A 27,145-nucleotide genomic window follows, 5' to 3' on the forward strand; every position below is an offset into this window, starting at 1 on the left:
TCATTTTTTTTTCAGTTATTTTATTTCATGCATATGAGTGTTTTGCCCGGATATATGTCTATGTACTTATATGTGTGCCTAGTGCCCAGGGGGGCCAGAATAGGGTATCAGTGCCCATGGAACTGGAGTTACATGGTTGTAACTTACCATGTGGGTGTTAGGAATCCAATCCAAGTCCTTTGCAAGAGTAGCCACTGCTTTTAACCACTAGCCATCTCCCTAGCTCTTAGAAAGCAACTTTTAATATTGCAATTTACAGACTATATCTAACATTTAATAGCTTTAAAGCCTTCTTTTGTAGGGTCTCACTATGTAGCTCTTGGCTATCTTGCAACTTACTACATAGATCAGGATGCAGATGCCTGCCTCTGCCTCCCGAGTGCTGAGACTGAAGGGCATTCTCTACCTCACCCAGCTTTTAACTGGCTTCTTTATGGTAGGTACTTCTGAAAAATGAGAACTAAGGACAGACTTTTGAGCAAAGTCAGGTAGAAACATTTTTCTATTTTCATTCTTTACAATGAGTTTCTTCTTAAATTTAAGAGCTTTTAAATGACAAAAAAAAAAATTGAGAAAGTGATACTTTGCTTCAGTTTCTGTTAGACTTTTCCCAGCTCCTCTGATCTCAGACAGCTTAGCCAACACATAACTAGCTCAGGAACACAAATTCAAAGGCTGAGAAAAAATCAACACAGCTGTAAATGATTTTTATACAGAATGATTGATTCAGTGGTAGCTGGAAGCCCACCCTTTCTTCATTTAAATTATTAGTTTCAGAACTGACAAAATTTGAAAGGAATGAAAGGGATTTGTTTGGTGGGAGTCTGCAGGTTGGACAGGACTATGTCTAGAGTTAGCAAGTCAAATGAGTTGTTACGACCAGAGCCAAGTGCAAACGGACTCAGATAACACTGGAGGGAGAGACCCACTCTAAAACCCCACTGTAAGAGACTTAGACTTAGACATGTATAACTGGCAGGATCTGGAAATGAAGACAATGGATTTGGTGAACAGCCTTTTAGCCTTTGCAGTCAATTTGTGTACATAAAATTGACCCATCTAAGTCCACTAATTTTTTTTTTTTTTTTTTGAGAAAGGGTTTCTCTGTGTAGCTGTGGCTGTCCTGGAACTCACTCTGTAGACCAGGCTGGCCTCGAACTCAGAAATCCGCCTGCCTCTGCCTCCCAAGTGCTGGGATCTAAGGCATGCGCCACCACTGCCCGGCCGCTGATGGTTTCTAATATAGTCCCAGAATTGCGCCTCTCTCACCACTGGCTAGTGTTCATGAGCTCCATCCCTCTTGCTTTTCTCCACCTTTACGTTCAATCTCTAATTTTTATTTAGGCTCTTTTGATTTTTATCAAAAAGAAGAACATTAGGAAATGTTATTCTTTAAGAATTTCACTCATGTTTGTTTGTGATCTGTATTTTTTATTTTATGTATATGGGTATTTGCATATGTCTTTGCATCCATGGAGGCCAGAGGAGAGTATCAGCTCCCCTAGAGCAGGATTTATGAATGGTTGTGAGCCACCACGGGGTTGCTGGGAATCGAACCTGGGTGGGTGCTCTGGAAGATCAGCCAGTGCTTTTAACCACTGAGCCATCTTTCCAGCCCTACAACATATATTTTATTCACCCCAACTTTCCCATCTGATCCTTCCTGGACTCTCCCCCCATGTCTACCTCCCAACTTCAAATCCTCCTTTTGCCATCCAGTAGTAACGCATCAGTCCAGTTAGTGCTGCACACACGCACATGCGTTTGGGACAGCTCACTTCTTGTTTCTGCCTTTTATCTCTTAATGGAAACATCGAAGTTGTGAATACTTAGCTTTAGGTTTTCATGTGGACAGATGTTTCCAGTTCTCTATGCATGGACCTTAGGGGTGAGCTTGGCAGATCACACAGTAGTACCTCTATGTTGCCACTGTGAGGATTGCTGGACAGTTTCTGTTAAATGCTTGTGCTGTTTCATTTTCCATCAGCATATGTGGCTCTAACTTCTAGATCCTTGCCAATGTATGTTGCGTTTTACCTTTAATTATAACTAAATCAAAACTGGATGTGAAGTACGGTATCTCATTGTGGTTTGAGTTTACACTTCTGTAATGAATGATGATCATGAGTATATTTTTATTGTGTGGCCATATTTAATACGATAATTTTAAAACATTAGAAGCATCCATATGTTTCTCACTCGGCTCAGCAGTGACTAGTAAATCTTGCTACTTGGGTATGATTATGTATGTACAAGTCAATAAACCATTATTCACCTCTTTTTTCATCTAAAGTGATTTATAGGAACAAAGTTGTTGATTTCCCTATAGAAGTACATATAGCTCATAATAATTGAAGAATAATAAAATATAAGTACAAAATAATACTGAAGTAGCAAATCAGTGTCTTTAGCATATAGCTCAGTGGTCTACAATATATAGTCACACAATGATCTGTTGTTGTAGTACCCGAAGAAAATATTAGATTTGCCACTTTTTATTTATACTAAGAATTCAAGTTCATTGGTTCTTAATATATTGAATGACAGCAGGGTGGATAGAAAGGCAGTGAGGTGGGGCACCACTCTTGGAGGAGTTAACTCAAAATAATTTTTACCAATGATCAATTGTGTATTGAAATGTCATAATTTCATTACTATTATTTTGCATACCAACTAGAAAAGTTAACTTTAAAAAATCAGCTTTTCCGTAGAGATGTATAATCAAGAAGGTTTGCAGGCCTCTAACATAGTAAATAAAGTAAGTGTAGCTAAGAGTTAAAGTAAACTTACAGAACTTATTTTAATGACTAAATTTCATTCAAGAAAAAAATGACTTTATATAAAAATTATAATAGCTGTTGTTTCTATGAATCTGACTGAGATTTGATTCAAAGCACACAGTTACGTCTTTTTTGAAAACAATGTCTGGAATCTCTCTTTTCCAGATCACTGTAGTCTTGAGTGTGTAGCTCACTGTGTAGTTGTTCACTATTATGGGAAGGAACCGCATTATTGTCAAAGGCCGTTATTTTCTCTTAAGAATGCTGATCTATGCTGGGCGGTGGTGGTGCACGCCTTAAATCCCAGCACTTGGGAGGCAGAGGCAGGCGGATTTCTGAGTTCGAGGCCAGCCTGGTCTACAGAGTGAGTTCCAGGACAGCCAGGGCTACACAGGGGAACCCTGTCTCGAAAAACAAAAAAACAAACAAAACAAAACAAAAAAAGAATGCTGATCTACATAGGAAAACCTTTTTTATTTTGCAGCGAGGTTTTCTAGAATGTGCTCTGTTGTCATCATTGACCCACTTAGAGAAATTAGCATCTTCCTTCTGTCCATTAGGTTATTGCTTCTTGTGTGGAATTTAATGAATATTAATAACTCTGTTCAGAAGGAGGTAATTTATTAGAGTTTTACACATTTCCATTTTTATGTTATTTGTTTTCCTTCTGCTTTATGTACCATACATCTTTTACTTCAGGTTGATTAATAGCTGCTTTTGGTTTTTTGCATTATTATGCATTTTCTATATAAGATGTCTTCTTTTTTTTTATTTATACTGACTAAAATATGCAGTCGTAAAATGAGGTGTAAACGGAAGAGAAGAAGTGGTTTCTAATCAGAAGTTTCTGGTAACTTGTATAGTGGATATCATGATTCATTTCATGCCCATCATATGATGCCTCGTGTTATGTATGTTCTCAGTTGTTGAAGCCAGAGATATTGGACAAGCTCATGACAGGTACTGTCACATTCTTCAATTCTGTTGTACTAATGAACTGATGACGGGGCTGATTCTTGGATGTTTTGAGATGGGTTGCCCCATATAGCCCTAGCTGTCCTGGAACTTACTACGTAGACCAGGCCAGCATTGAACGTAGAGAAATCCTCCTGCCTTTGCCTCCAAAGTATCATGCACCTGACAGAATGATGCTTATCCAACCCCCTTTCAGAATGTGGGTCATTGCTGGTTAGCTCATTGACCAGGGAGTGTAAACAGTAGCAGCCAACACTGCTGAGGTGCTCATTATCTCTAATTCCTTTTCAAAATTACCTAATTCAGCTCTTGCAATGCTGTGATAATAGAATGATACAAACCCCACTTTGCAGGTGGAGAGGCTAAGTCACAGGAAGATGGAAGTTACTGAAGTTCATGCTGTAATAATGAGGTGGGAAGCATAGGGTTCCAACCCTGGCAGTCTGGTGCCCAGGCTCACTCTCTTGACCAAGGTGATGGTTCTCCTTCCTGTGTCTCGGCAGCCTCCTTACCTGTAAGGCGGAGTTCTACATCTGGACTAGCATCTTATCTGTTGGAGTCCTCCAGACATCTCACCGCCAAAGCTCCTCTTTCTTTCCTACTTCTAGTCTCCAGCTACTCTGTTTGTCCTCACAGAAGGGATGAAATCCGGGTCTGACAGCCACAGTGCACATGTGCAGAGCACTTGAAGCTGTGCCTCCCAGGTTGCACCACTGAATGTATTTTGTTGAAAGTTGAAACAGACATGCAAATAGTAAGATTTCTAGAAAGGAAAAGGACATATGGCCTTCAAGGTGGCTCAGCAGGTGAAAGCACTTCGTTAACAGTCCAGATGACCTGAATCCAATCTCCAAGGCTCACGTGCTGTAAGGAAAGAACTGACTCCCAAACATTGTCCTCTGACTTCCACACTCACTGACACACACCTTCACCAAAGGAAATAATAAGTCACTTTTTTCCATAAATCTTTTTTTTGAAGACTTATTTGTTTTGTGTATGTGAATACACTGTAGCTGTCTTTAGACACACCAGAAGAGAGCATCAGATCCCATTACAGATGGTTGTGAGCCACCATCTGGTTGCTGGGATTTGAACTCAGGACCTCTAGTAGAGCAGTCAGTGCTCTTAACCGCTGAGCCATCTCTCCAGCCCAGTAAATCACTTTTAAAAGAATAGGACATAGCTTTCTGTTTCCTTGTGGCTTTATGTTTTTCTTAACAGTTCTATTGTATATGTTTTGATACTCACTAATTCACTTATGTGTTTATCAGTTCCTGTTCTTCACTTCAGACATGGATGATGCATCCATGTGAAAACAAAACACCCCTTACTCCATGAAGCTCACACTCTAAGGTTCTGTCACAGATGTTAGCCAGATACTCATACAGGTGTGTCGCACACATTGTTAGAGATGCTATGGTAGGAAAGGTGTGAGGATGAGTCGGGGTCAGGGGAGGCTTTGGGGAGATCCCTGTGGAATGGCCTGTGGCTGTGAATGAAGGAAGAGACCATGAGAAATGGGGGGGCAGAGGTGTCTTCCTGAAGGAGGACTCGTGTTGTATAAACTTTAAATAGAGATACTCCTAAGTTGCTGAAAGAAGAGGACGTTTGAAAACTTGAACAGAAGCCACTGTGGGTGGGAGTGAAGGTGGGACTGGTGTGGTGGATCAGGGCTTGAGAGAGGAATTTGTGGAGGCTGAGCAGGAGAGCAGCCTGGACATGCGTGGAATTTAGACGACTTTCCCCCCATTCTTTGTGAATTTCATATCATGCCCTCTAATCCCACTCACCTCCCTGTCTCTTCATACACGTACACTTTTGCCCAAATAGCTTTGCTTGCTAGTGTTCATTGTAATGAGTCATTGGTCTGGTTTGAGGCCTCTGGCTTCTGCTACACTATTAATACTGGATCCTCACCTGGATTCCTCTGGGATATCCTGTTGTTGCCCTGTGTGGAGATTGGGTAGCTTTGGATCTATAGGACCTGCCCCTTCATGTTCTCTAGCAGTTCATAGGTGAAGTAGATGTTGGGTCTGGCCCTGGATAGCAGCTCAGTTGGTCAGCCAACCAGCTCTCCCACATCCACACCACCAGGGTGAGCTCTCCAGCACTGCCCAGGCTAGCTCACATAAAGCTGCAACCTTCAAGGACAGGACCAGAGGTCCTGCTCTCCTGCCCTTGGTGCCCACTCTCCTACACCCTCGCCATCAGAGCCAGCTGTACTACACTGCCCAATGGAAGTATGGACTGCTCTCCCAAGTGCTGCAGGCATTTCTCCCCCGCCCATGCCACCACACAGTGTATGAGGGGCCAGCTCACCTGTGCTCTGGCCATCAGGACCTGCTCTTCCAAGTGCACAGCTCTTGGACGTTAACATGGTACCAGGTGGCAGCCCAGACCAGGGACTTCTGAATGACCTTTGGTGGTAAAAGAAGCCAGAGACATTGACACAGACCCCTGCTGCTGCATGGCCAAGAACCTCAGGTGGCAGGGCAGGCTACTCACATCAGGCTATTCCTGTCCCCCCTCACATCTCCAGTTCCACATGCCTTCACGGTGCTCAAACTGTTCTGCTTCTCTTTCTCTCGCATCTGCCCAGCACATCCTGGCTCGTCATAGTGGCTCCCTCTGTGTCTTCCCTAGAAGTCTTGTTCTTGCTGCAGTGTGAACAGGTGAACCAGTGTGGTAGTGGGCATAACGAGTGTTCTAGAGTCAAGTGAGGAAGAGATTTCTCAGTTAACTGTGGATGGTAAGTTCAACTCCAAATTCTTAGTAGGAAGGAGTGTATCAGGAATGGTATCTTAGCCAGGCTGTGTTAGCCCCGGATTTCTTCTTGAGTGTATGAGAAAGCAGTATTTCCAGGGAAAAACAAAATAGGACACAAAAAGAAAACAAAGACTGCAATTAGAACAGAGTGGACTCTATTCTTGGTAATTAAAGGGAAGTATTTGTAATTAAATGTTAAATTGAGGTGTGAGGGTATGGGTCAAGCTGTAGAACATTTTGCTAGTTTTATGCAACATCTTGGGTTCCTCAGCACTAAAGTGTTGGCTTACATTTTTTAAACCTACTTTTAATAAGGGTTCTTAAATGCTTTAACATTCCTTCTAGCCCTCCACCCACCAGAGGTAGTGGAAAAGAAAGGTTGTTAGGGTATGGGGGAAGTGGACCTGTTTAGAAATAGTCCTTTGGAGCAAATCCAGTTTACTTTATTAGGATATCAGCAGTTCAGTTTACACAAATCAGCAGTGGTAGCTCGCATCCACTCACACCATTCACAAATCAGTAGCAGCAGGAGATCCAGAAGAAGCCTCTAGGCTCTGCTGTACACTGTTCAGAAGAAGTTCCTTGGAGCGATTTTAATCTCCAGTTGTCAGGATACCAGCAGTCTAGTTCAGTAGTGTCAGGATAGTCAATCAGTAGCAGTGGCAGGACCCAGGAGAAGCAGCCAGGACTGCCGAATGGGCGAGAGTCAGCAGGAGCAACTAGGACCAGCAGGACTGCCAGAAGTTCTCTGTCCTGCCTCTCAACAAAGTGAAGACCAGCAAAGACTTGAGACCAACAAAGCGTTACAAAGCTAGATATGTAAGCCCACCGCCACTGTCTGTAGAGTCCTATTTATACTCCCTTCAAACATCACGTGTCCTCCCACGGGTCTTGCCTCAGCAAAACATCACGTAAGTCTGTATCGGCTGACACATTGAGAAACTTCCACTTCATTCTGCCAGTCCGCCCAAGTCCCAGAAGGGGCAAGAAGCTGCCAGAAAACCACCAGAAGTTTTTTGGTGATTTCTTTCTATGAAGTCATGAAACGATGACCAGTAAGGAATGGCAAGGTGCACCAATGCCACACAGCGTTGTCCACCATCTGCTGAGTCATATTTATATTTCTTTTGTTGTTGTTGTTGGTGGTGGTGGTTTTTGTTTTGCTTTTTTGAGACAGGGTTTCTCTGTATAGCCCTGGCTGTCCTGGAACTCACTCTGTAGACCAGGCTGGCCTTGAACTCAGAAATCCATCTGCCTCTGCCTCCCAAGTGCTGGGATTAAAGACATGTGCCACTACTGTCCGGCCATATTTATATTTCTTAACATCATGTGTCCTTTCACCTGTTTCTGCTTCAGCGAAACACTCCTTCATGTATCTGCTTTAGCAAAACATCCTTTCACCTGTGTGCCCCAACAAAACATCATTTGACATAACTGTCTTAAAACAAAAAACAAACAAACAAAAAACCAGAAGTTTCCACTTCACTAAAGGAAGGAGAATATGAATTGGAAAATCAAAATGTATCCAGTGACAATCTCTCGGGGTGGGATCTATGGGTAGGGTTTTTGTTTGGAGAGGTTTTGTTTTGATTTTGTTGTTGTTGTTGTTGTTTTAATCTCTGCTGTTTTTTTTTTAATTTCCTGGGGGGATTTATATTATCCTAAAATCTCTTCATATGAATAATTGCTTTTTTTAAAAAAATATTTATTTATTTTATGAGTACACTGTCGCTGTCTTCAGACACACCAGAAGAGGGCATCCGATCCCATTACAGATGGTTGTGAGCCACTATGTAGTTGCTGAGAATTGAACTCAGGACCTTTGGAAGAGCAGTCACTGCTCTTAACTGCTGAGCCATCTCTCCAGCTCCATAATTGCTCTTTTAACCATCTATTTCTCTAAAGCTGAGATACTTAGAAATTAAAAGTTAGGTGTGCACAGTGAAGTCAAGGGTGCAGCAGCTCACTGAGGTGTGGTGCTGTCAAGGCTAGATTCCTGAACTCTGAAGAGACTAATTTTTACTCTGGGAAATGGTTTACTATTGAATCTTTCAATTTTTTTTTCTTTTAGGGATCATGTTAAAAGCACTGGGAAAACATGTATGGGTTGATTGAAAATGCCTGTGTAAGATACTCTGTGCTGTATAGTTGAATCAGTAAAGAAGGAATTGTAGAAGGACTAGTGGTGTGAGGGTACAGCTGTGGCTTCATTACTGAAGCTGTGAAAAAATGTAAATGTTGACTCTGTAATGAATTTATGTGTCTTCAGCCTTGCCTCCAGTCTAGGAAAGTAAGAGTGAAAAGCAAGATTGTTTCTGGGAATTGTATATGCTACGCTGTATTTCAAAGTCTGCTGGCAGTAGCGCACTGTATAGTTTATATATTACACCAGTGGCAGATATTCAGACACATCAGAAGGTACTCTTGATTCAGTGCCTGGCAGTGTAATAAAAAGGGGGTGATGGTAGGGGTGTTCTGTGGTCTCTAATAAGCAATATCTCAACGGGCCCTGTCAGATTCTATGAAAAGTCCACAAGATGATGTATTATGTTAATTACCGTCCTGTGGCTTTCATGCTGTTAAGCCTACAAATGCAGCTACATTTTGAAGTTGATTTAAGAATATATTTCAACCAGGATGAAAGCGCTCCTTATTGTGATTAATGTCATATAATATTTATTCTCTTGTTCTCCTTTTGCCTTTGCTTTGGAATGCTTAATTTCTTTCCATAAAGTAGGAATTAACCTTGAGATTTAAGCTTTTTCTAGTTTATTTTTAAACCTATTAGATGGTTTAAAAACCCCTTTTGGCTTTTAGTGTCTTATTTTGTTAATTTTAAAGGCCAGCATTTTCAAACGAGGATTCCACGATTGTACCATTGTTTAATTCTATACTGAACTCATTCATTCACCATACCATTGCCCATAGTGGCACCATAGACCTAGAATGGATATGGTCTCCAAAAACCTGTTTGAGATATGAACTTCAGTTTACAACTGCCCATAACAAAGTATTTTCTTACACATGAAGGGCTTATAAAGATTTGGGAAAATTAACAAATGTTTTGCTGTGAACAAGCATCAACATTGGGACTCAGTAGAGACAGAAAGACTGTTCTATTTTTTTGGTGGTGATCAAACCAAGGATTCATGCTTGGCAAGTGCTGGCTCTATCATTGAGCTTCATTGCCAGATGGGATAGGGAGATGTGGGCTCAGTGGGTTGGAACACATTTTCTAAGCGGTGATACATTTAAAGGGCAGAAGACACATGTGTGCCTAGTACTGAGCTAAGTAGTGTTACTTTGCTATCATACTCGACTTCCATATAACTCTTTTAAGAGAGACAATTACAGCCACTTAGGTTTAAAAACAGACATGACTTTATGCAGCTCAGCTCAAGCATTGCTTCTAAGATTTGGAAAGGATATTATGTTGGCAAAGCTCTATTAACATTGACCACACTACCTATGTCAGATCAGCTGGGCCAAGTAGATTAAGATTTTAAAATGGTCTTGGAAGTACGTAAACAGTGTTAATAACTTAATGATTCCAGGAGCTGGAGAGGTGACTCAGTGGCTAAGGGTGTTTACTGTTCTTGCAGAGTTCAGTTCCTAGCACCCATATTATGGTTCACAACTGCCTGTAACTCCAGTTCTGAAGGACCCAACCCCCTCTTCTGTCCTCCACACTCACATACATAAACATAGTAATGCACAACATACACAACAACAAGCAAGCCTTATAGCGGGACTTGCTTTGACCCACCTGCAGTATGAATAATGGCAATAGATTGTTACAGTTTTAAGCTTAGGCTTTTACTGGGGCAGGCTCCCAGCTGCTGTTTAAATTTAAGCTCAAAGATCTACCCAGATGGCTATATAGACCACTCTGCTCCCCGCTGGCCCAGTTTGTTCCCCTGGGAGTCTGCTGTCGTTTTCCCCCTCTAATGCATTCCTCTCTCTGGGTCACTCCTTTGCCTGGAAGTTCTGCCCCCTACTTCCTGCCCAATTATTGGCCATCAGCTCTTTGTTTATAATCTATCAGCAACAACGCATCCTCTGATAACATCTCTAGATTACCTTTAGGCAGATGAGAAAGAAGGAACGTTTACAAAATAGAAAACCCAGTTGACTGGCCATAGAAAATGATAATACCAGAATCCTTCCTGAGCTTGGCTCTCTGCCAGTACAGAATTAACTATTGAAAATACAGAAACACGCCTTCATACAAAGTTTTTTTTGTTTTGTTTTATTTTGTTTTGTTTTTAAAGTCACTCCAACAAACCCTCCCTGGTGTTTAGCAAGTGTCTTGCCTGGGAAGTGAAAATCTCAGAGTGTAAACCCTGCTACAGGGTTTATATAGAGAGTGTATGTAAGGCACAGCTTGGGCATGGACTGCCTGGGAAGAGGAGGGCACCTTTCTAGGTATTCAGACGGCACTAATGGACCACACCTGTGTTAGAACCAGCTCAGGACTTGTTTAAAATGCAGACTCCGGTACCCTGATAGCCATAAATTAATTCCATGCTGTCGTCTCACCCCTACCTCTCAAAATACAGCTTTGTGTCTGATTTAGTCTATAGAGAGATAGCTAGTGGCTCAGATAGGAAAGAAACAGTCCTTTCTCTTGCACTTGACACCTCTTGTGTTGGTTTTGTAAATAGTACAACATTTTGTGGTCTATTTATTTTCCTAAATTTCTACTGAAGAAATTCTCCAGAGACTATGTAGTCACATGGTGTACCCATCATGGATTATAAGCAAGTGATGAATGCCATTGAGTGAATTTTGCTTCAATAAAAGAAACTACCAAAACCCACACTGGATGAACTGCACTATTCCTAATTTTATGTTAGAGAAGGGGGGCGGGGGGAGAGAAAGAGAGAATATGAACGTGTGCGTGCGTATGAAACAGGCTTTACTGCAATCGGGAGTAATTTACTGGTCAGATGACTACAGCAGCAGAGACACCCAGCTTCACTTAGTAGCGATGATAACAGTCCTAGAAAATAGCCTAGGTTTAAAGTTCTAACAAAAGGCAGAAAGTGAGCAAGGAACAGGCTTAGGAGAGAAGAAAGGCAGTGATTTTAAATGTATTTTATGGCAATTGTAAAATTTTTACAGTTTCTTTCCTATATTTAAGGCAAACATAGCTTACTGTTGTAGATATTAAGAGTTGTTGCTTCTTTCAAAAATGAAGCAAAGCCGGGCAGTGGCCTTTAATCCCAGCACTTGGGAGGCAGAGGCAAGCGGATTTCTGAGTTTGAGGCCACCCTGGTCTACAGAGTGAGTTCCAGGACAGCCAGGGCTACACAGAGAAACCCTGTCTCCAAAAACCAAAAACCAAAAACCAAAAAAAAAAAGCATAAACGTTGCCAAGTAAGTTTTTATGGCCACTGACAAAATTTAGGTTGCCTGTTTCCTAAGATTGTCAAACAGGAATTTTATTTCCCCAACATAGAAAGGCATAAGAAATTTGTTTCTGTCAAACAAGATATGTCTATGAAGAAGTAAGTGTCTCACCAACACTATGGTCAGTACATTATCTTAGTAAAGATCAGAAAAGGAGAGGGCACTGTCTTCTCCTTTTATAGTTACATGTATTCTGATACAGACTTTCCTTAAAGCATTGTTTGTTTTCTTATCCTAGTAAGGTGAAGATGCTATCTTGTAGCAGTTGGTGGTGTTTTGAGTTGGGTTTGTTTTGTGTGTTTGTTTGAGATGGTTTTACTGTGAACCCCAGGCTAGCCTTAAATTCAACAATACTGGCCTCAGGTTCGGAAGGGCTAGGCATATAGGTTTGTTCCACCATGCCCAGCAAGCCATTTGTTGTGATGGCTGGTAATTCTAATTTCCTAGGGAAATATCCCCAAGGAAAGCCACTAGGGCCTCTTATGCCATTTCATACTATCATTGTGGATAGTCAACTCCACCAACCCCAACCCCAGCTGACTGTTAACAGTCTTAAAAATGGATCAGGTGAGGCTTTGAAGTCTGATTGTGATACCACAAATTAAAATTCCTGGCCCTTGCCTTATTCTTCATGCTTTCTAAATGCAGTCAGCACCGTTTCTGATGTGAACTAAGTAACTACCCAGTTATGTCAGTAACTGCCCTGTAACCTGAGTGCTGACTCAGCAGCCAGCGCTTATTGACCACTGTTATTTCTTCTGCATTTCCAGACGTGGGATAACACATTAAAGTCTAATGAGTCCGCTGTACAGAGGGAGGGAGAGTGCCAGGTGGTGATAGGTGCTGGAGGCAGCCACAGCAGAGAAGGAAGGAGTGAAGGATGGCAGGGAATGGCTGTAGATTTGTTTGTTTGTTTGTTTGTTTAGAAAGTAACCTATGAGATTTTTGACATTTTGGGGGTTCTTTATATTGGCACTGTCTCTGGCCATCCATCCTACTGATGTGGCTTTCTCCTATTCTGACTGTCCCCTAAACAGAAGTCAGTGCTTTACACACTCATGAGCTCATCTTTACCCTTTGCTCGCACAGTTTCTTCAGGGATGCCCCACTGTCCTGTTAATCAAATGGTACCTGACCTTCCAGAACATCTTCCACTCCCTCCATAGGTTAGAGACAGATGAAGCTCCCGTCCAGCCCAAGCGTGATGATCTCAACTCCCACAGAATCTGCAGCACTTCAGAGCCATGCCTGGCCTGTTGAACTAATTTTCTGTGCATTGTTGATCTCCCTAGCTGTGACATCATCTTTAGAGTGGTTAAGGATTTGTCATTTACCCACAGAAATTCTTCAAATGCTCAAAGCTGATGGTACCCATGAGTGTGGAGTCATTACTGATTCCAACCTAAGCTTCCTGCATATAAATCTGCTCACCAGACATTTTATTTTTCAAATGTAAAATGCATTCTTATTTAATAAGCTCATGGGCTTATTGTTCACTAGTTTATAGAGAATTAAGTGAAAGATAAGACAAAATACTCCTTGTACATGAAAACAATAAAGAAGTTGAACATCGGGAATTGTTTGATGATATCACTGCAGATATATGGCTTTAATAACAGCACACAGGGATGTCATAGCTAAGTTTGTGCCTGCTTTAAATTGAATGCAGCAGCAATAGAAGCAGATGTGTCTGGATTTAAGTCTACCATAGATCTCCTCAAATTAAATGAGAATGTAAGATACTGCACTAATTATGTGTGTCTCCATGTCATCTCCTAACAAGGAAGGGAATAATTGGATTAATGGAGTATGGAGACAGTAAGCTGTAGGGATCTGGGAAGTGTTCTGGGTGGCTGGCTACATTTGCTGAAAATGCTGGGTTTTTTCACAGCACTTGGGCTAGTGTACTGAAGATTGACTTCCGTTACTGTCCTCACACTTGGAGGTAAATCCCCCAAAGCTTGTCAGCTAGCCTGCTTCAGTCCTGGACTCTTACTTGGTGTGTAGATGAGGCGGCCCAGCTCAGCTGTGGAAAAAGGGAGAGAGTTCTAAGGTTTTAGGCTGGCTGCCCGGGGAGGGTAGGCAGACACTGAGCTGAAGCTGAATCTCCTAGGAAAGCTCCTTAGTCCTAAGTTACATACTAGGTCTCTACATATAGTCCTTAGGCTGTTAGGCATACAGGCTGGTGGAAGCCGTGGGAGACTTTTTTTCATTCCTGTATGTTTAGATGGTTCAAATACTTGACCTAGGAGCTAGGGATATGGCTCAGTTGGCAAAGTGCTTTCCATGCAAGCACAAGGACCTGATCAGATCCCTAGTACCAGTGTAAACGGTCGGCTGTGGTATTGTGTGCTTATAATTCCATTCCTGGGGAGACAGAGACAAGAAGATTCCTGCCACTAGGCCAGCCAGGCTAACAAATTGGTGAGTTCTAAGTTCAGTGAGGAACTCTGTCTCAAAAAAAAATTAAGTGGAAGGGCTGGGGAGATGGGTGAATAATAAAGGGTTGACTGTGCAAGAATGAATTTGAATCTGCAGAACTAAATCTAGGTCTGATGCTCGAGAATCCCAGGCCTTTTGCAGTGAAATGGAAGAAGAGTTCCGGGTGCTTGCAGCTAGCTAACCAGGTATATGCAGTGGTGAACTGCCTCAAGGTGGGAGGAAAACTGAAGGTGGTCCTCTGACCTCTGCGTGTGCACCCACACTTGTGCGAGTGAGTATGCACACACATCACACACAAGTGTAAAGTGGGGAGCAGTTGAAGATTCCGATGATCAGCCTCCGACCTATACCAAGTACAATGCACACACCTGTACATACTTTACACACACAGAAACCAAACACTTGCTTTGATTTGAAGAAAATGATTAAATGATTTGTATCTGCATGCTCTTGTTGCCATACCCTGCTTTGTTAACTTTTCTAGGCTTTTGGGATTTACTGAGATGTTGGATTTCTTTTTTGGGAGTTTTCTTTTCTTTTTTTGTTTTTTTGTTTTTGTTTTTTGTTTGTTTGTTTGTTTGTTTTTTGAGGCAGGGTTTCTCTGTATAGGGTTTCTTTGGGTGTCCTGGAACTCACTCTGTAGACCAGGCTGGCCTTGAACTCAGAAATCCACCTGCCTCTGCCTCCCAAGTACTAGGGTTAAAAGCATGTGCCACCACTGCCTGGTGAGATGTCGGATTTCTATGAGTGGAACATCATACTGCAGAGAGGATGAAGCACCTGCAAATGCACAACCATGGGTGAAGCTGAGAAAAAAAGAAGCCAGGTCCAAGGTTCCGTTCATAGGCATTATAGCAATAGACAACCAGCCAGCCAAACTATATTTCAAGCCAGGTGCTGGGGAATGATGGAAGAAAGAATTCTTCTAATATGGTTTACAGGTTCACAGATATTATGTGTATGTTATACCTAATTAAAAAAAAAAAACTTTAAAAAAGGAATGGAGTGGAAACTTTTCTAAAACTGGAGACAAATGCATGCTAGTTGCCGTTGTTTTGTTTTACTATTGGTTTCCTCTGGCCTTACTTGATTTTGTTGTTAGCTGAGAACGAGTCACTTGTACAGGGTTTGAAAACTATTTCTTTGCTCTGTCTACACAAAGTGCGGGAGTGTCTTCCCTTCCAGCTGCCTCCTGTGGTGCATTGAAGAGAGGCTACCACAGCTCACTTGAGCTATTCTCCAGCACATGCAACATCTATTTCTTAAAGTAAGCTTGAGACCCAGCAGAAACAAGGGAAAGCATTGAAGAAAGACTGGGCAGAGGGTCCCTTGAGGAGGTCAGCTCAGAGTGAGGTAGTTGAAGCTGAAAATGTGGCTGAGGCAGATGTAGGAGAGCTGGCCCACTAGTTGGGGACAGTGTCCTTGCCAACTGCTGCAACACATCAGCCTGACTCACAGCCATCCTCAGCTGCCCTGCAGCAGTTGCTGGGGCTTCTCTGAGTGCCGTGCACCTGGGTATATGCTCACACACCCTGAAATCATCCCTCATTTTTAAATGAATACCCAAAAGGTTTTCAAATCAAATTTCAACTTCTTCCTTTTTTTGTAAAATTATTAAATACTTTACAAACTAAAAATGAGCACTGGCAAAATAGAGTCAGTACCTCACAGTGGGATTTGATGGTAGCTATTGAGTACCTGTGGATACACACACTGTACAGGTGTATAACAGGTGTAATGGAGTCAGGTGACAGGGTACAGACTCAGTCTCAGAACCCATGTGAACGTTGAAGGGCTGGAAGTTTTTTCCCTGAAGTTGCCTGTGAATGTTTATTTCCTGGAAAGCCTTTGAAGTTGGAAAACTGCTTTTAGATATTTGCATAGCAGCCAAAGTCTACACTTGGTGGCCTCTGGCTTTCCATGTGAATAGTCCAGGAAGCCAGCTGGTGAAAGGTTACACTCAACCCCTGCCTCTTTGTTTTTAGTGAAAGGGAAGTTGGCTGTCTTTGTTAATATATAAGCAATTTCAACTAAAGAAAGGGAGTGAAAGTTCAGCTGTTGAGGCATGAAATCTGTTTGTGTGCTTGAATTTTAGAAATGTCATATCTCAGGTGTGTCTGTGTACATAAAAATTCAGAAATCTGTCTTAGAATTGTCATTTAAGAGACAAACAGTAATGTATGATAATGTTTTACAAAAAGTTTATTCTGTGAAAAAATGCAGCATATTAAACACTCCATCATTGGGTATAATAATTACAAAGATTATCATTGAGCAGTCTTGCAAATTAATCTAAAGTTTTCCTTTATACAGATTTTCAATAAACAAAATGCCATTGCCTTATACACAAGAGTCCTGTATTTTTTTGTTTTAAATTAATTTCCGTGCTTCCCTCTTAAAATCAATAGAAAACCAGTTTCGTTGCATATCAGTAGATAGGCTGGTTTTCTACTGTGTAATTCTGAGTTTTGTCCAGACCATGTCTGATACATAGAACAGGTGTTTTTTAAGCAAAGTTTTTTTGTTTTGTTTTGTTTTTCCTTGACTGGGTTTCTCTGTAGAGCCCGGAACTACCTGTGTAGCCCAGGCTGGCCTCAAACTCACTTGTCTCTGCCTCCCAAATGCTAGGATTAAAGGCATGCACCACCACCTAGCTAAACCAAGTATGTTTATTAGTAAACTTAAGGTCTCAAGTTTAAATGTTACTGAAATAAAACCACTTAAATGGTGTTTCTTAGACATTTTTTAAAAAAATGAGCAAAATGGAGCTTCTTAGACAGGATATAGGCGTAGGACTTGGTCTTTCTGAGTCTGGGGTGGCTTTAAACTTGAGAGCCCTGCCTCCTGAGGAGCTTCCTAAGGAGCAGGAGTTAGAGGCCAGCCTATAATCTTGAATCTCATCAGGAGCATAGAGAGACTGGTGAGAATGCAGATTCCTAGGCTTGCTGCCAGGCAGTCCATGCTTGCTTAAGCACCATAAATGAGTTGGAGGCATAGTAAAGTGTGGGGCCTATCTCCTTGGCCAGTGCCACTTAATGGGTGATCCATAGCTTGTGCCACAGTCCTTCCGGCAGAAAGTACATAATAAATCAAGAAAATGAACCACTGAACCAAGATAGGCCCTTTCTTTCACCTCAGTAGTAGCGTTCACATTTAATTTTTTTCTTGTAACCATGAAGCTTAGTCCTGGTTTTCCTTTAAAATAGCAGATAGATTCTGATCACTTCATTACAAACTTTTGCTCTCCATAAGGAGTACTTATAAAGTGTGTTGGCCTGAATTCCTACAGAAGAGCTGGTATCAATGGAGCTACCACCGAATGTACTTAGCCCTTTCTGAATAGACTTCCATGGTGTGCTACAGAAAGAGCTGCCGGTGGAGCCAGTGCTATCTCCAGTTTTACAAATGAAGAGATTGTACCAGCTGGGGGAGGGGTGCCTCATGTGTACATAGGACAGAATGCACATCTCTGCCCACAGTTTTCCTCAGACAGAAACTGAAGACTACCTTCAGTTTCACCCTTACTACAAACTGTCACTCATTAAGCTTATGTGACTATGGGCTAGCAAAATGGCCATGAAAACCTGGGGACCAGAGGTCAACCCCTGGAGCTGTATAAAAGTGGAAGGATCTGCACACAGACCCACTCACACGCACACAGTAACAACAGAACATTTTTAGAAAGAAGTTCTTTCTTGTCATGATGGGCCATATCTTGTCTGGTACATTTGTGAATCTGAATTTGGCTTCAATAGTGCCATAAGCACAGCCCGTCAATACCATTTATCAATGTTCTCTGAAAAAAAAAAAAAGATCCTTCTTCCCTTTTTCATTATAAAAGGAAACTTTATTTCAGAGTAGCAAGTGCATTGTCTGAACTCATCCACACCCTCTTTGTCCCTCCCCTCCCCCGTTTGTTGCAGACCAGGATGAAAGAGCAGCTGAGCTCAGCAGGGAGCAGAACGAGAAAACCATCAGGAGCACGCAGACCGCGCTCCGCAATTTCCGGGAGTTCCTCATCTCCAAGTACCCTTCCGAAACCAGAGAGATCTATGTCATCCCTTGCAAGGAGCTAGATGCCTACCTGGCTTCCTTCTTCGTGGATGCCAGGCAGAAGGATGGGTCTGAGTACGAACCCAACAGCTTGGCGAATTACCAGTGTGGGCTGGAACGGTACCTGAAAGAGCACAGGTATGGCTACAGCATCACCAGGGATAAGGAGTTCAAGCGTTCCCAGGAGGCCCTGAAACAGAAGCAGATTGAGCTTCGCTGCAAAGGCAAGGGAAACAAGCCACACAAGTCCATGAAGCTCACCTTTGCTGATGAGCTCATCCTGCGGAAGAGGGGCCTGCTGAGCAGGTACAACCCCGAGGGTCTGCTCAATCTTGTCTGGCTCAACAATACGAAAGCTTTTGGGCACTGCACAGGCTTCCATGGATCCACCTTGAAATGGGGTGATATCCGGCTCCGCGTCACAGAAACTGGGCTTGAGTACCTGGAGTGGATGGGCCAGGACACTGGTGATTTGAATGCCAAAACCAAGAGAGGAGGAACAGACTCGAGAGTTTATGCCACCCAGCATGCCCCACAGACCTGCCCGGTGCAGGACTATAAGGAGTATGCCCAGCGGAGGCCTCCTGCTATGCGCTATGAGGATGCCCCCTTCTACTTGTCCATCAAGCCTGTTGTGAACTTGGCGGCTCTTCACTGGTACAACTGCCAGGCCCTTGGGAAGAACAAGCTAGCCAAGATGGTGAAGACCATGTGTGAGAAGGGCAACATCCCCGGCAGGAAGACCAACTTCAGTGTCTATCAGAGCTGTAGCACCTTGTCTGAGGCCCAGAGCAATCAGCTAGTACTCATCTGCAACAACCTGAGCCAGCAGGCTGCCCAGTCCGTGGCTGGCCACTCCAACAGCGGCAATTTCATTGTCTCCTCCTACGACTCTTCCTCAGACACGGCCTGACCAGGTGGCTTGTTCAAGACCTCACTTTGGTTTCTGTGTCCCAGGAAACCATCATGTATACTGCATTGCGTCCCTTCCACCTGCCCTCACTGCTAACTTTATAAAATGCAAATCTCTATTTTTCTTTTTACAGATAAGCCAATGGCAATAGTTTAGTATTACTAACACAGTATTTATAGGCTTGAGACAAACAAGTGTGCTTGTGGGTGATGACATATAATTGCTGTTACAGACTTGGCAAAAACCATAGTGGTTCTCAGGCAACTGTAAAGAAAGAATTCCGTTTAAAGAACAAACAAACAGACAAATCAGAAAGGAAACCAAGAGTCATTCAAGACACTGTGTCCTCAGCCCCTCCTCCTGCCTCACCTCCGCTTTTAGTCTCCTTCATAGATGGGTTTATTTTTTTAATTTTTAAAGATTACATATGAGTCAGGAGACAGCTTTACTGCCCGTGTGCTATTGTTGAGCCAGGTCAGAAAGCAGCGTTATAAGCTCAACAGGAAGTTATTTGCTTATATTTGTAGCACAGAGTTTAGCCGTGCCTCATTCTCACTGGATATGGAGATCCCAGCACATAAAGGACTTTCCTTTGGGGGAGGTGGGGTGTAGAAGAGGAATAAAGGTGCCATTCTTTTTTGGAGATGTCTCATTTAAAAATTATATGCAAGATCTGCTGTGGGGAGGGGTAATAAAAGACTGTTCCGTAGCTCATTTTTAGTGCAGTATTTGGATCTGAATAGAATGTTCTTTGTCCCTAAGTCAGTGGAAATGAGTTTGATCATCAGATTCACAAGAAATTTAAAACTACCAAAACTTTGAGAATATCTGAGTGTTAGATTGTATGTCAAGCATGAGAGAAGGTAGAGAAGAGAGGCCCCACTAAAAAGTTCTGACGCATTGGTAGAGCCAAGCTGCAGTATCCTGTTACTCTGTCTAAGAATTAAATTCGGCTCTTTTCCCTAGGGGTTACTTGACTCTGAGCTTAAGATCAAAGGAACATTGGCACCCATTTTAAATCACAATATTTTGTTACCAGGCTTAGCAGAATTCAAAGCATTCTTCAGTTTCTTCTCAATAAATAGAAAAGTGCTTATCTGTGATGCTCTGTAGTTTGAACAATTTTGGTCTAACATTTGTCAGGGTTTTTTTAGTCTTTGTTTTCAAGTCTCTAAGACTGTAGTAAATGATTAGTTAAGACACTTCAAAAACCAAGTACATGTAGATGGTAAAGCTACAGTGAGGCTGAGCTAGGGTCCTCCCCATCCTGTGCAATTAGTAATGTGTAAGGACGGCAACCCATCATTGGTCTGTCACAGCTGAGTGCCCTGTTGAGGCAGGTGTTTATTCTTCAAGTCATCCTTGTAACTCACATTAGCTTGGAAGGTGGTATTTTATATTATGACAAAAAGACAAATATTTTTATTTGCTTTACTAAGCTGTCACAGAGCCAAGCTTTCCCATGGCTAGGTGGCTCTTTGCATCAATGAGTAATAAGCACACAAGGGCTTCTATCTAGGCTGTGGTCTTCTGGTGCAGAAGTGGCAGGTCTGCATGGGGCATTGTTGGGTAGAATTTTTCCATGAACTTGTCCTTCCAAGAGAAGTATTGGTAAGAAAAGGTGTATATGTTTTTATACAAGTATTATCTAAATCTTTTGAACAACCTTAAGGAGAAAGTAAAGTTATCTTCATTTTAGGATGAAATTATAAGTCGGTTAGATGAAGATGGAATAGTCTGCTTTCTCACTCCCAAGCTTTTTCTATTCACCCTTTTCAGTATGAGCTAGGTGTTGGTTTGAGCCAGAAATGAGAGCAGTGTCTTTCCAGCACTGAAGGCTGTGTGCTTTAAAGGAATGCTGGGCAATGTGTCATGGCTGCACACTGTCCTCTAACCCAACTCCCCGTTGTCTCCACTTTTAAACACCCAGGGCTTTCTCCCAGTTCCTCTGCAGAACTTCCCACTCTCCCTCTAGAGCTGGTCTCTGAGCTCATTAAGCCCATTATAAGGGAGCTTTTAAAAAGGCCATTTTTATGTGGTATACCTGCCATTTTTAAGGTTTCTATAAAACTCTTACCTGAGACATAGTTTGTAAATCCTGATTGTGTTGTCAGCAGAGTGTTTGAGAAGAAGGCCTGTCCCAGCACTGAACTGAGAGAACAGACCGTCAGTGCTGAGTCCCTGCTGGTGTGTGCTGCATACTGACAGAAAAACTGGCTCTGCTACATCCCAAGTACTACATCGAGACAACATTACATCAATAATGTGAACTTTTTATTTATTTATGTTTTGCTGTGAAAACTAACCAAAATAGGAACACTGTGATATTTAGCTTAAAACAACCTTTTGAAAAATGGCTTACTAGAAGAAGCATAGCCAGTTTAGAACCTCTTTAATTAAATTATAAGAGTCTGTGACTACCTCTAAACAATACTGAGGACATACCACTGCCGAAAACCTTTTTTATTATTTGTAATTTTAACTTAAAAGAAAAAAATGATTCCACTCTGGCAGAGGCACATACCAATATTTATTGTGGTTATTAGGGCTAATGTGGAATGTTTCATTTATAATATATGTCAACTATTAAATATTTATTTCATAATTTCAGCTATCTTAAATGTTCCCTGCTAATTCATTTTCTCTTAAGTTTTTTGTTGTGTTTAGTTCTGTTTGATACAGGCTTTCACCACATAGGCCGAATGCTTTAAGCTCCTAGTCCTCATGCCTGTCCATGAGTGCTGGAGATACAGCAACACTAGATACAGCTTTCCCCAAATTAAAGGATTACCTGATCTATAATATAATATATTGCCTGCATTTTTCCTGGCATAGGGTAAGTCTGTTTTTTCAGTTAGTGTCATATTAGTGGAAATGCTGGCATTAACTAACATCCAGAGCTGTGATACTGATGAATTTATTGAGATGAAAATTTATGGCCACATAGGGTTATTCATGTATTGGATATTTAGTTGGTGAGAAGTGTGTAAAGATGTATAAAGTTCTTTCTGTTCTCAAAGAAAATGTAAAGATGATGTAATGAAAGTTTCATTTTTTGAGAAGCCAGCCAAAAAAAGTCTCTGTACTGATCCCTCTCTGTCTTATCTTCTGAGCTTTGTGCTTCTGCAGTTACGTAAGTCATTGAGTATTCCACTTCGCTGCAGTGTATCCCACGTCTTTGAGTTTTTTTGAGACAGGTTTCCTCTGTGTAGCCCTGGCTGTCCTGGAACTCACTCTGTAGACCAGGCTAGCCTTGAACTCAGAAATCTGCCTGCCTCTGCCTCCCAAGTGCTGGGATTAAAGGCGTGTGCCACCACTGCCTGGCCATCTTTGAGTATTTTATGAAGACTTTTGGTTAGAGCTTCTCTTAAATCAATACGGTGAAGCCATTTGTGTGGTGGTCCCTGTGTTCACACAGGAGAGGGAGGATCTGTTGTGGCCCTCCTTTGTTAGAACATACAGTGTGCCCCTGCTGCAGATGCTTCGAGTTGTCTTTAGTAATAATCATTTTAAGTGATTGTCCCTCTTCATGAAGGAGAAAATCACATAGGTTGCCCATGTCACAGAGCAAATGGGTAAGAGCAGCTGTCCCTGAAGTATATCTGGATCTAGTCGTATCCTTCACTATGGCTGCTGTTCCAGGTGCGTCTTGCTTGTGCTCCTGATAATTTTGCAGTAGGCTCTCTGAAGTAACAAGCTAAAGACAGTTTTTTTTTGAGAAGGGGCCCAACAGGTAGGCTAGGCTATCGTTTCCTAAGGCAGAGAGATGGGGCTGCCATGAAAACTTGAGCAATTCTTACCATCAAACAGGTCTGGGAACCCAGACACAGCAGATGCGGCCCTTCCATCACTGCTGGATTCCTACTGATAACAGATAAAGGGGAACAGTGTCATTAAATTACAACAACTCTGAACTTACCGTTCATTCTAAGCAGAGAAAAGGAAGCGGGATCGCTCAAGGTCCAGTATAACTTAAAAATGAGCCAGCTGGGATTGCTGGAACTGAGTGGAAGATCCTATTTAGTATTAAAGAAGTGGTTTCCTAAAAAATATGCCATTTCAATATACTAAGTTAAGATTTAGTACAAATTGTGATGAATTAGAATCAATGTTAGTTAGGGATTGTTAATAAAACCACTGTCTTTGTTGAATTGTGACCTCAGAGGCTACCCCTAGAGAGGACATAAGAAGGTGTCCTGTGATTGCCAGGATTTAGACTAGGAAACCTTCCTGCATGGCCGTGATAAGGAAGACTGGTCCCTCAGAAAGAACATATGCCTATGTACACTCACACATACTCACTGGGTACCTCAGAACATACACACATGCACATTCACACACACTCACTGGTACCTCAGAACATATATTCATGCACACTCACACACATTCACTGGTACTGCAGAACATACACATGTGCACACTCACACACACTGGTACCTCAACATACATTCATGCACACTCAGACACACTCACTGGGTACCGCAGAACATACACACATGCACACTCACTGGAGACTGTCAGCTCCTTAGGCCTTTTTTTATTTGAGATGCTGTGCTAAGTGGGTCTATGTTTCCTCTGTTAGACACTCTTCACATGGTCGTCATCACAACAGGGAACAACCCCCTGGTCAGATGAGATCAGTACCTGAGTCTTACATTTGGTTGGGAATAGAGCCAGCGAACCCTGTCCATATATAAAAATGATAGAATTTGGAGAAGAAATTCCTACCTACATGGACATTAACCCTGATTAAAGTGTATTTTTCCTCTTTTCCAAACTGTATTTTAAACTCTCATGTTTTTTTATCTTGTTTTTTAAAGACTGGATCTCACTGTGTAGTTTTAGCAAGCTGGAACTCCCAGTGTAGACTAGGTTGGCTTTGAACTCACAGAGATCTGCCTGCCACTGTGCCTCTGGAGTGTTCAAATTAAAAGTGTACACCATCATACTCAGAATTAGCCCTCACATTCTTATAGGCTGTTTGGATGTGAAACTTAACTTTTCATTGTATAGGATTATGTCTTGACTTAGCCATGCTTCATTGTGAGATGTACTAGAATAACCTCTAGTGTAACTGGTTCTTAATAAATGTCACTCAGTTTGTTCCACTTACATTTAGTTTTCAGTTATACATGGGGAGGCAGACTACCTGCATCTTATAAGTATTGGGTTCCAGTTTTAGATCATGGACCAAAAGGGAATTTCTGTTCATTGGTATTCTCTGGAGATAAACTGTAGTTCATACGATCTGACTATTTGAGACAGACCTTCATTCAAAAAGATTACATTTTTATATACATAGTTAAGATTTTCTAAAGTGAGTTTGTTTAGTGATGAGGGAAAATGGTAGCGGATGATACAGGTCTCTAGCAGGGAGATTAGAAACGCAAAGTGTGATTCTTGTATTAGCTTGACTTTTTTCTGAAAAGAAATTCAAATATAAGAAGTTTCCCAGACATAATTTTAAAACTTATCAGAATCAGTGGAGACAATAACAAATTTTAGGGTTTTTAAGAAGTACAGTGTAATTACTTGTCTTTTTACAGACCGTTTGTCTTGGTATAACACTGGCATTAGCATTTCTACCATTCTGCATTTGTTTCAGTGGGAGCTTTAAGAATGCTGCGGCCTAGTTTTCTAGTTTGTAGTAGGTAGAACTAGGAAGGCATCGGTGATCTAGAATGCTAACAATTATTGTGCTTACAGTGTTTATAGTGGCCATTGGCTTTCTGTGTTACAACATTTTATAACTCACATACCTTAGAATACTTTAGTATTGATTTATAATTGATTATTTATATTGGGTGTCCATATTTAGTATTTGTCCAGCCAGATGAACTTTATCTAACTGAACTTTTATACCTATAATCCATGTTACAGCTTTTAAAATAGCATATATAATTTTTAAAACTTTGCTTTATAAAGCATTTGTTATAAAAACAAAACAAAACTTGCCAAAAACCATTACAATTTCTATGCATTGTGTGATAACTGAGTGACTCCAAGGCTTTGCATGTTGTTCTAGGTGCTTGTTCACGGTGTTATAATGTTGTTAGGGGATTGTTGACCATCGCTGCTATCACTTACTGTAGTTAGCCTGTGCCGCCCACGTGTGTGTTGTGTGTGAACTGAGAAAAGCAGTGCTTCGTCTAGTATTTTGAGCCAGCACTTAGTGGCTTCTTCGGAAGGAAATGGAGAGTTCATTCAGTGCCAAACTACTATTTTGTGTATGCCGTTCCATTCCAGAGAAGAAGAGAGCTTTCCTGCCACACACCTGCAAAAAAAAAAGAAAACAACAGTTCTATTTTGTTTTAAAGTATTCTGTCACTGAGAATTTTCTTCTTTAAACTTGAGCCTTCTTTTACGGCAAAGTCCAGTAGAAGACAGTGGGGCAGCACGGCCTCGCTGGTCAGGTATTTTTAGGTTGAACAGTGTACCAGCAGAAGCCTGCGAGGTGCACACATCGTCTTAGGTGTCAGCATAGCTCAGTGCTAGAACTGCACCTGCAAGTAACTAGTAATTTAGGGGCTGGAGAGATGGCTCAGTGGTTAAGAGCATGTACTGCTCCTCTGGAGGACCCGAGTTTGATTCCCAGCTAACACATCCGGTATCTGTAATTGTAACTCCAGGCCAAAACCTCTGCACATACCTACACAGAATTAAGTTAATAAAAATTGAATCTAAATAATAATAAGTTTAAATTTAACTTATATCTTATAGTTCCTAATGTCAGCTTTGGTGTCAAGCATTTCCTCAGGGCTAAGGTGTCTCACGGCCTTTTGTCCATCAGGTCTTGTTACCTGTCTGTCCGTTCAGTCCCCAGTGTTTGCTTCTCTACTCGGTGGTACCACACACACTCCAAAGTCAGGAAGAAAGCTGCTTCAAGAGATTAACTCTGTCTACTGTACTCACTCAAAATTCAACACGGGGCAAAATGTCATTACACTCTTACTTAGTCTCTTACAGCAGAGGTGAAACTAGCATAAAATATTAAGCAAAGAAGGCTGCTTCTGAAAGAGCCTTTTACACCAACATGCCAAAATCCCTCACTTACTGCGGAGTTCGCCTGTCTCCCGGCAGTTCAATAGGTAATAATTACAAGATTCCTTTCATGAAGGAATAATCTCCTTAGTTACAGAGAGGCTTTTTGTGTGGTAGTTAGAGGCATAGTGACAACCAATGCTGTGTTTGGACACATTGGTGCTAGAATTACTGATTTAATTCTAAGATTATTAAAACTAATTCGTCAAGGCCCCTGCCATGTCTTTGCTTAGAGCAGCAGTTCTCAACCTATGGGTTGTGACCCGTTTGGGGGTGTTGAATGACCCTTTCACATGGTTCACATATCAGATATCTTGCATACCAGATATTTATATTAACAGTTCATAACAGTAGCAAAGTTACAGTTAGGAAGTAGCAATAAAATAATTCTATGGTTGGGGAGGGTCACCATTATGTGAGGAACTGTATTAAAGGGTCACAGCATTATGAAAGTTGAGAACCACTGGCTTAGAGTAGAAAGAAAGGCAAATTTACCTGAGCGTGCCTACCAGAATATGCTGTAAATGTCCACCCCTCTGTGAGGTGAGGAAGCAATAAAAAGAAACTGAGGACTGTGTGGTGCAGAGCAGCTCTGCTGTGCTCACCCAGCCCCAGAGCCACACCGCAGTATTTCTTGATTCTGGTATTGAGAGATTTTAGACACCAAAGATTGGCGTGGTGGTCCCAGTGATAAAAGTCTCTCAGTGGGCATGTGTTTGAATCCTGCTTTCAGCTGTTTTTTTTTTTTTTTTTTTTTTTTTTT

At 41.7% G+C, this 27,145-nt stretch overlaps 1 protein-coding gene across 3 annotated transcripts in view; it reads left to right on the forward strand.

The window, feature by feature from the left end:
• Kiaa1958 (KIAA1958 ortholog) overlaps nt 1–27,145 on the forward strand; it is a 135,212-nt gene that overhangs the window by 77,999 nt on the left and 30,068 nt on the right. The window contains exon 3 of one of the 3 annotated variants that reach the window (XM_031377549.1): nt 18,299–23,690. The exons of 1 other annotated variant lie outside the window; for it this stretch is intronic. In XM_031377549.1, the coding sequence (XP_031233409.1) occupies nt 18,299–19,341 (1,043 nt within the window). In that variant the 3' untranslated portion in view covers nt 19,342–23,690. Of the gene's footprint in view, nt 1–18,298; nt 23,691–27,145 lie in introns of those variants that run through there. One more of the 3 variants, XM_031377551.1, reaches the window with a different exon arrangement.

The sequence above is a fragment of the Mastomys coucha genome, unplaced genomic scaffold, assembly GCF_008632895.1.
Source record: "Mastomys coucha isolate ucsf_1 unplaced genomic scaffold, UCSF_Mcou_1 pScaffold18, whole genome shotgun sequence".
NCBI lineage: Eukaryota > Metazoa > Chordata > Mammalia > Rodentia > Muridae > Mastomys > Mastomys coucha.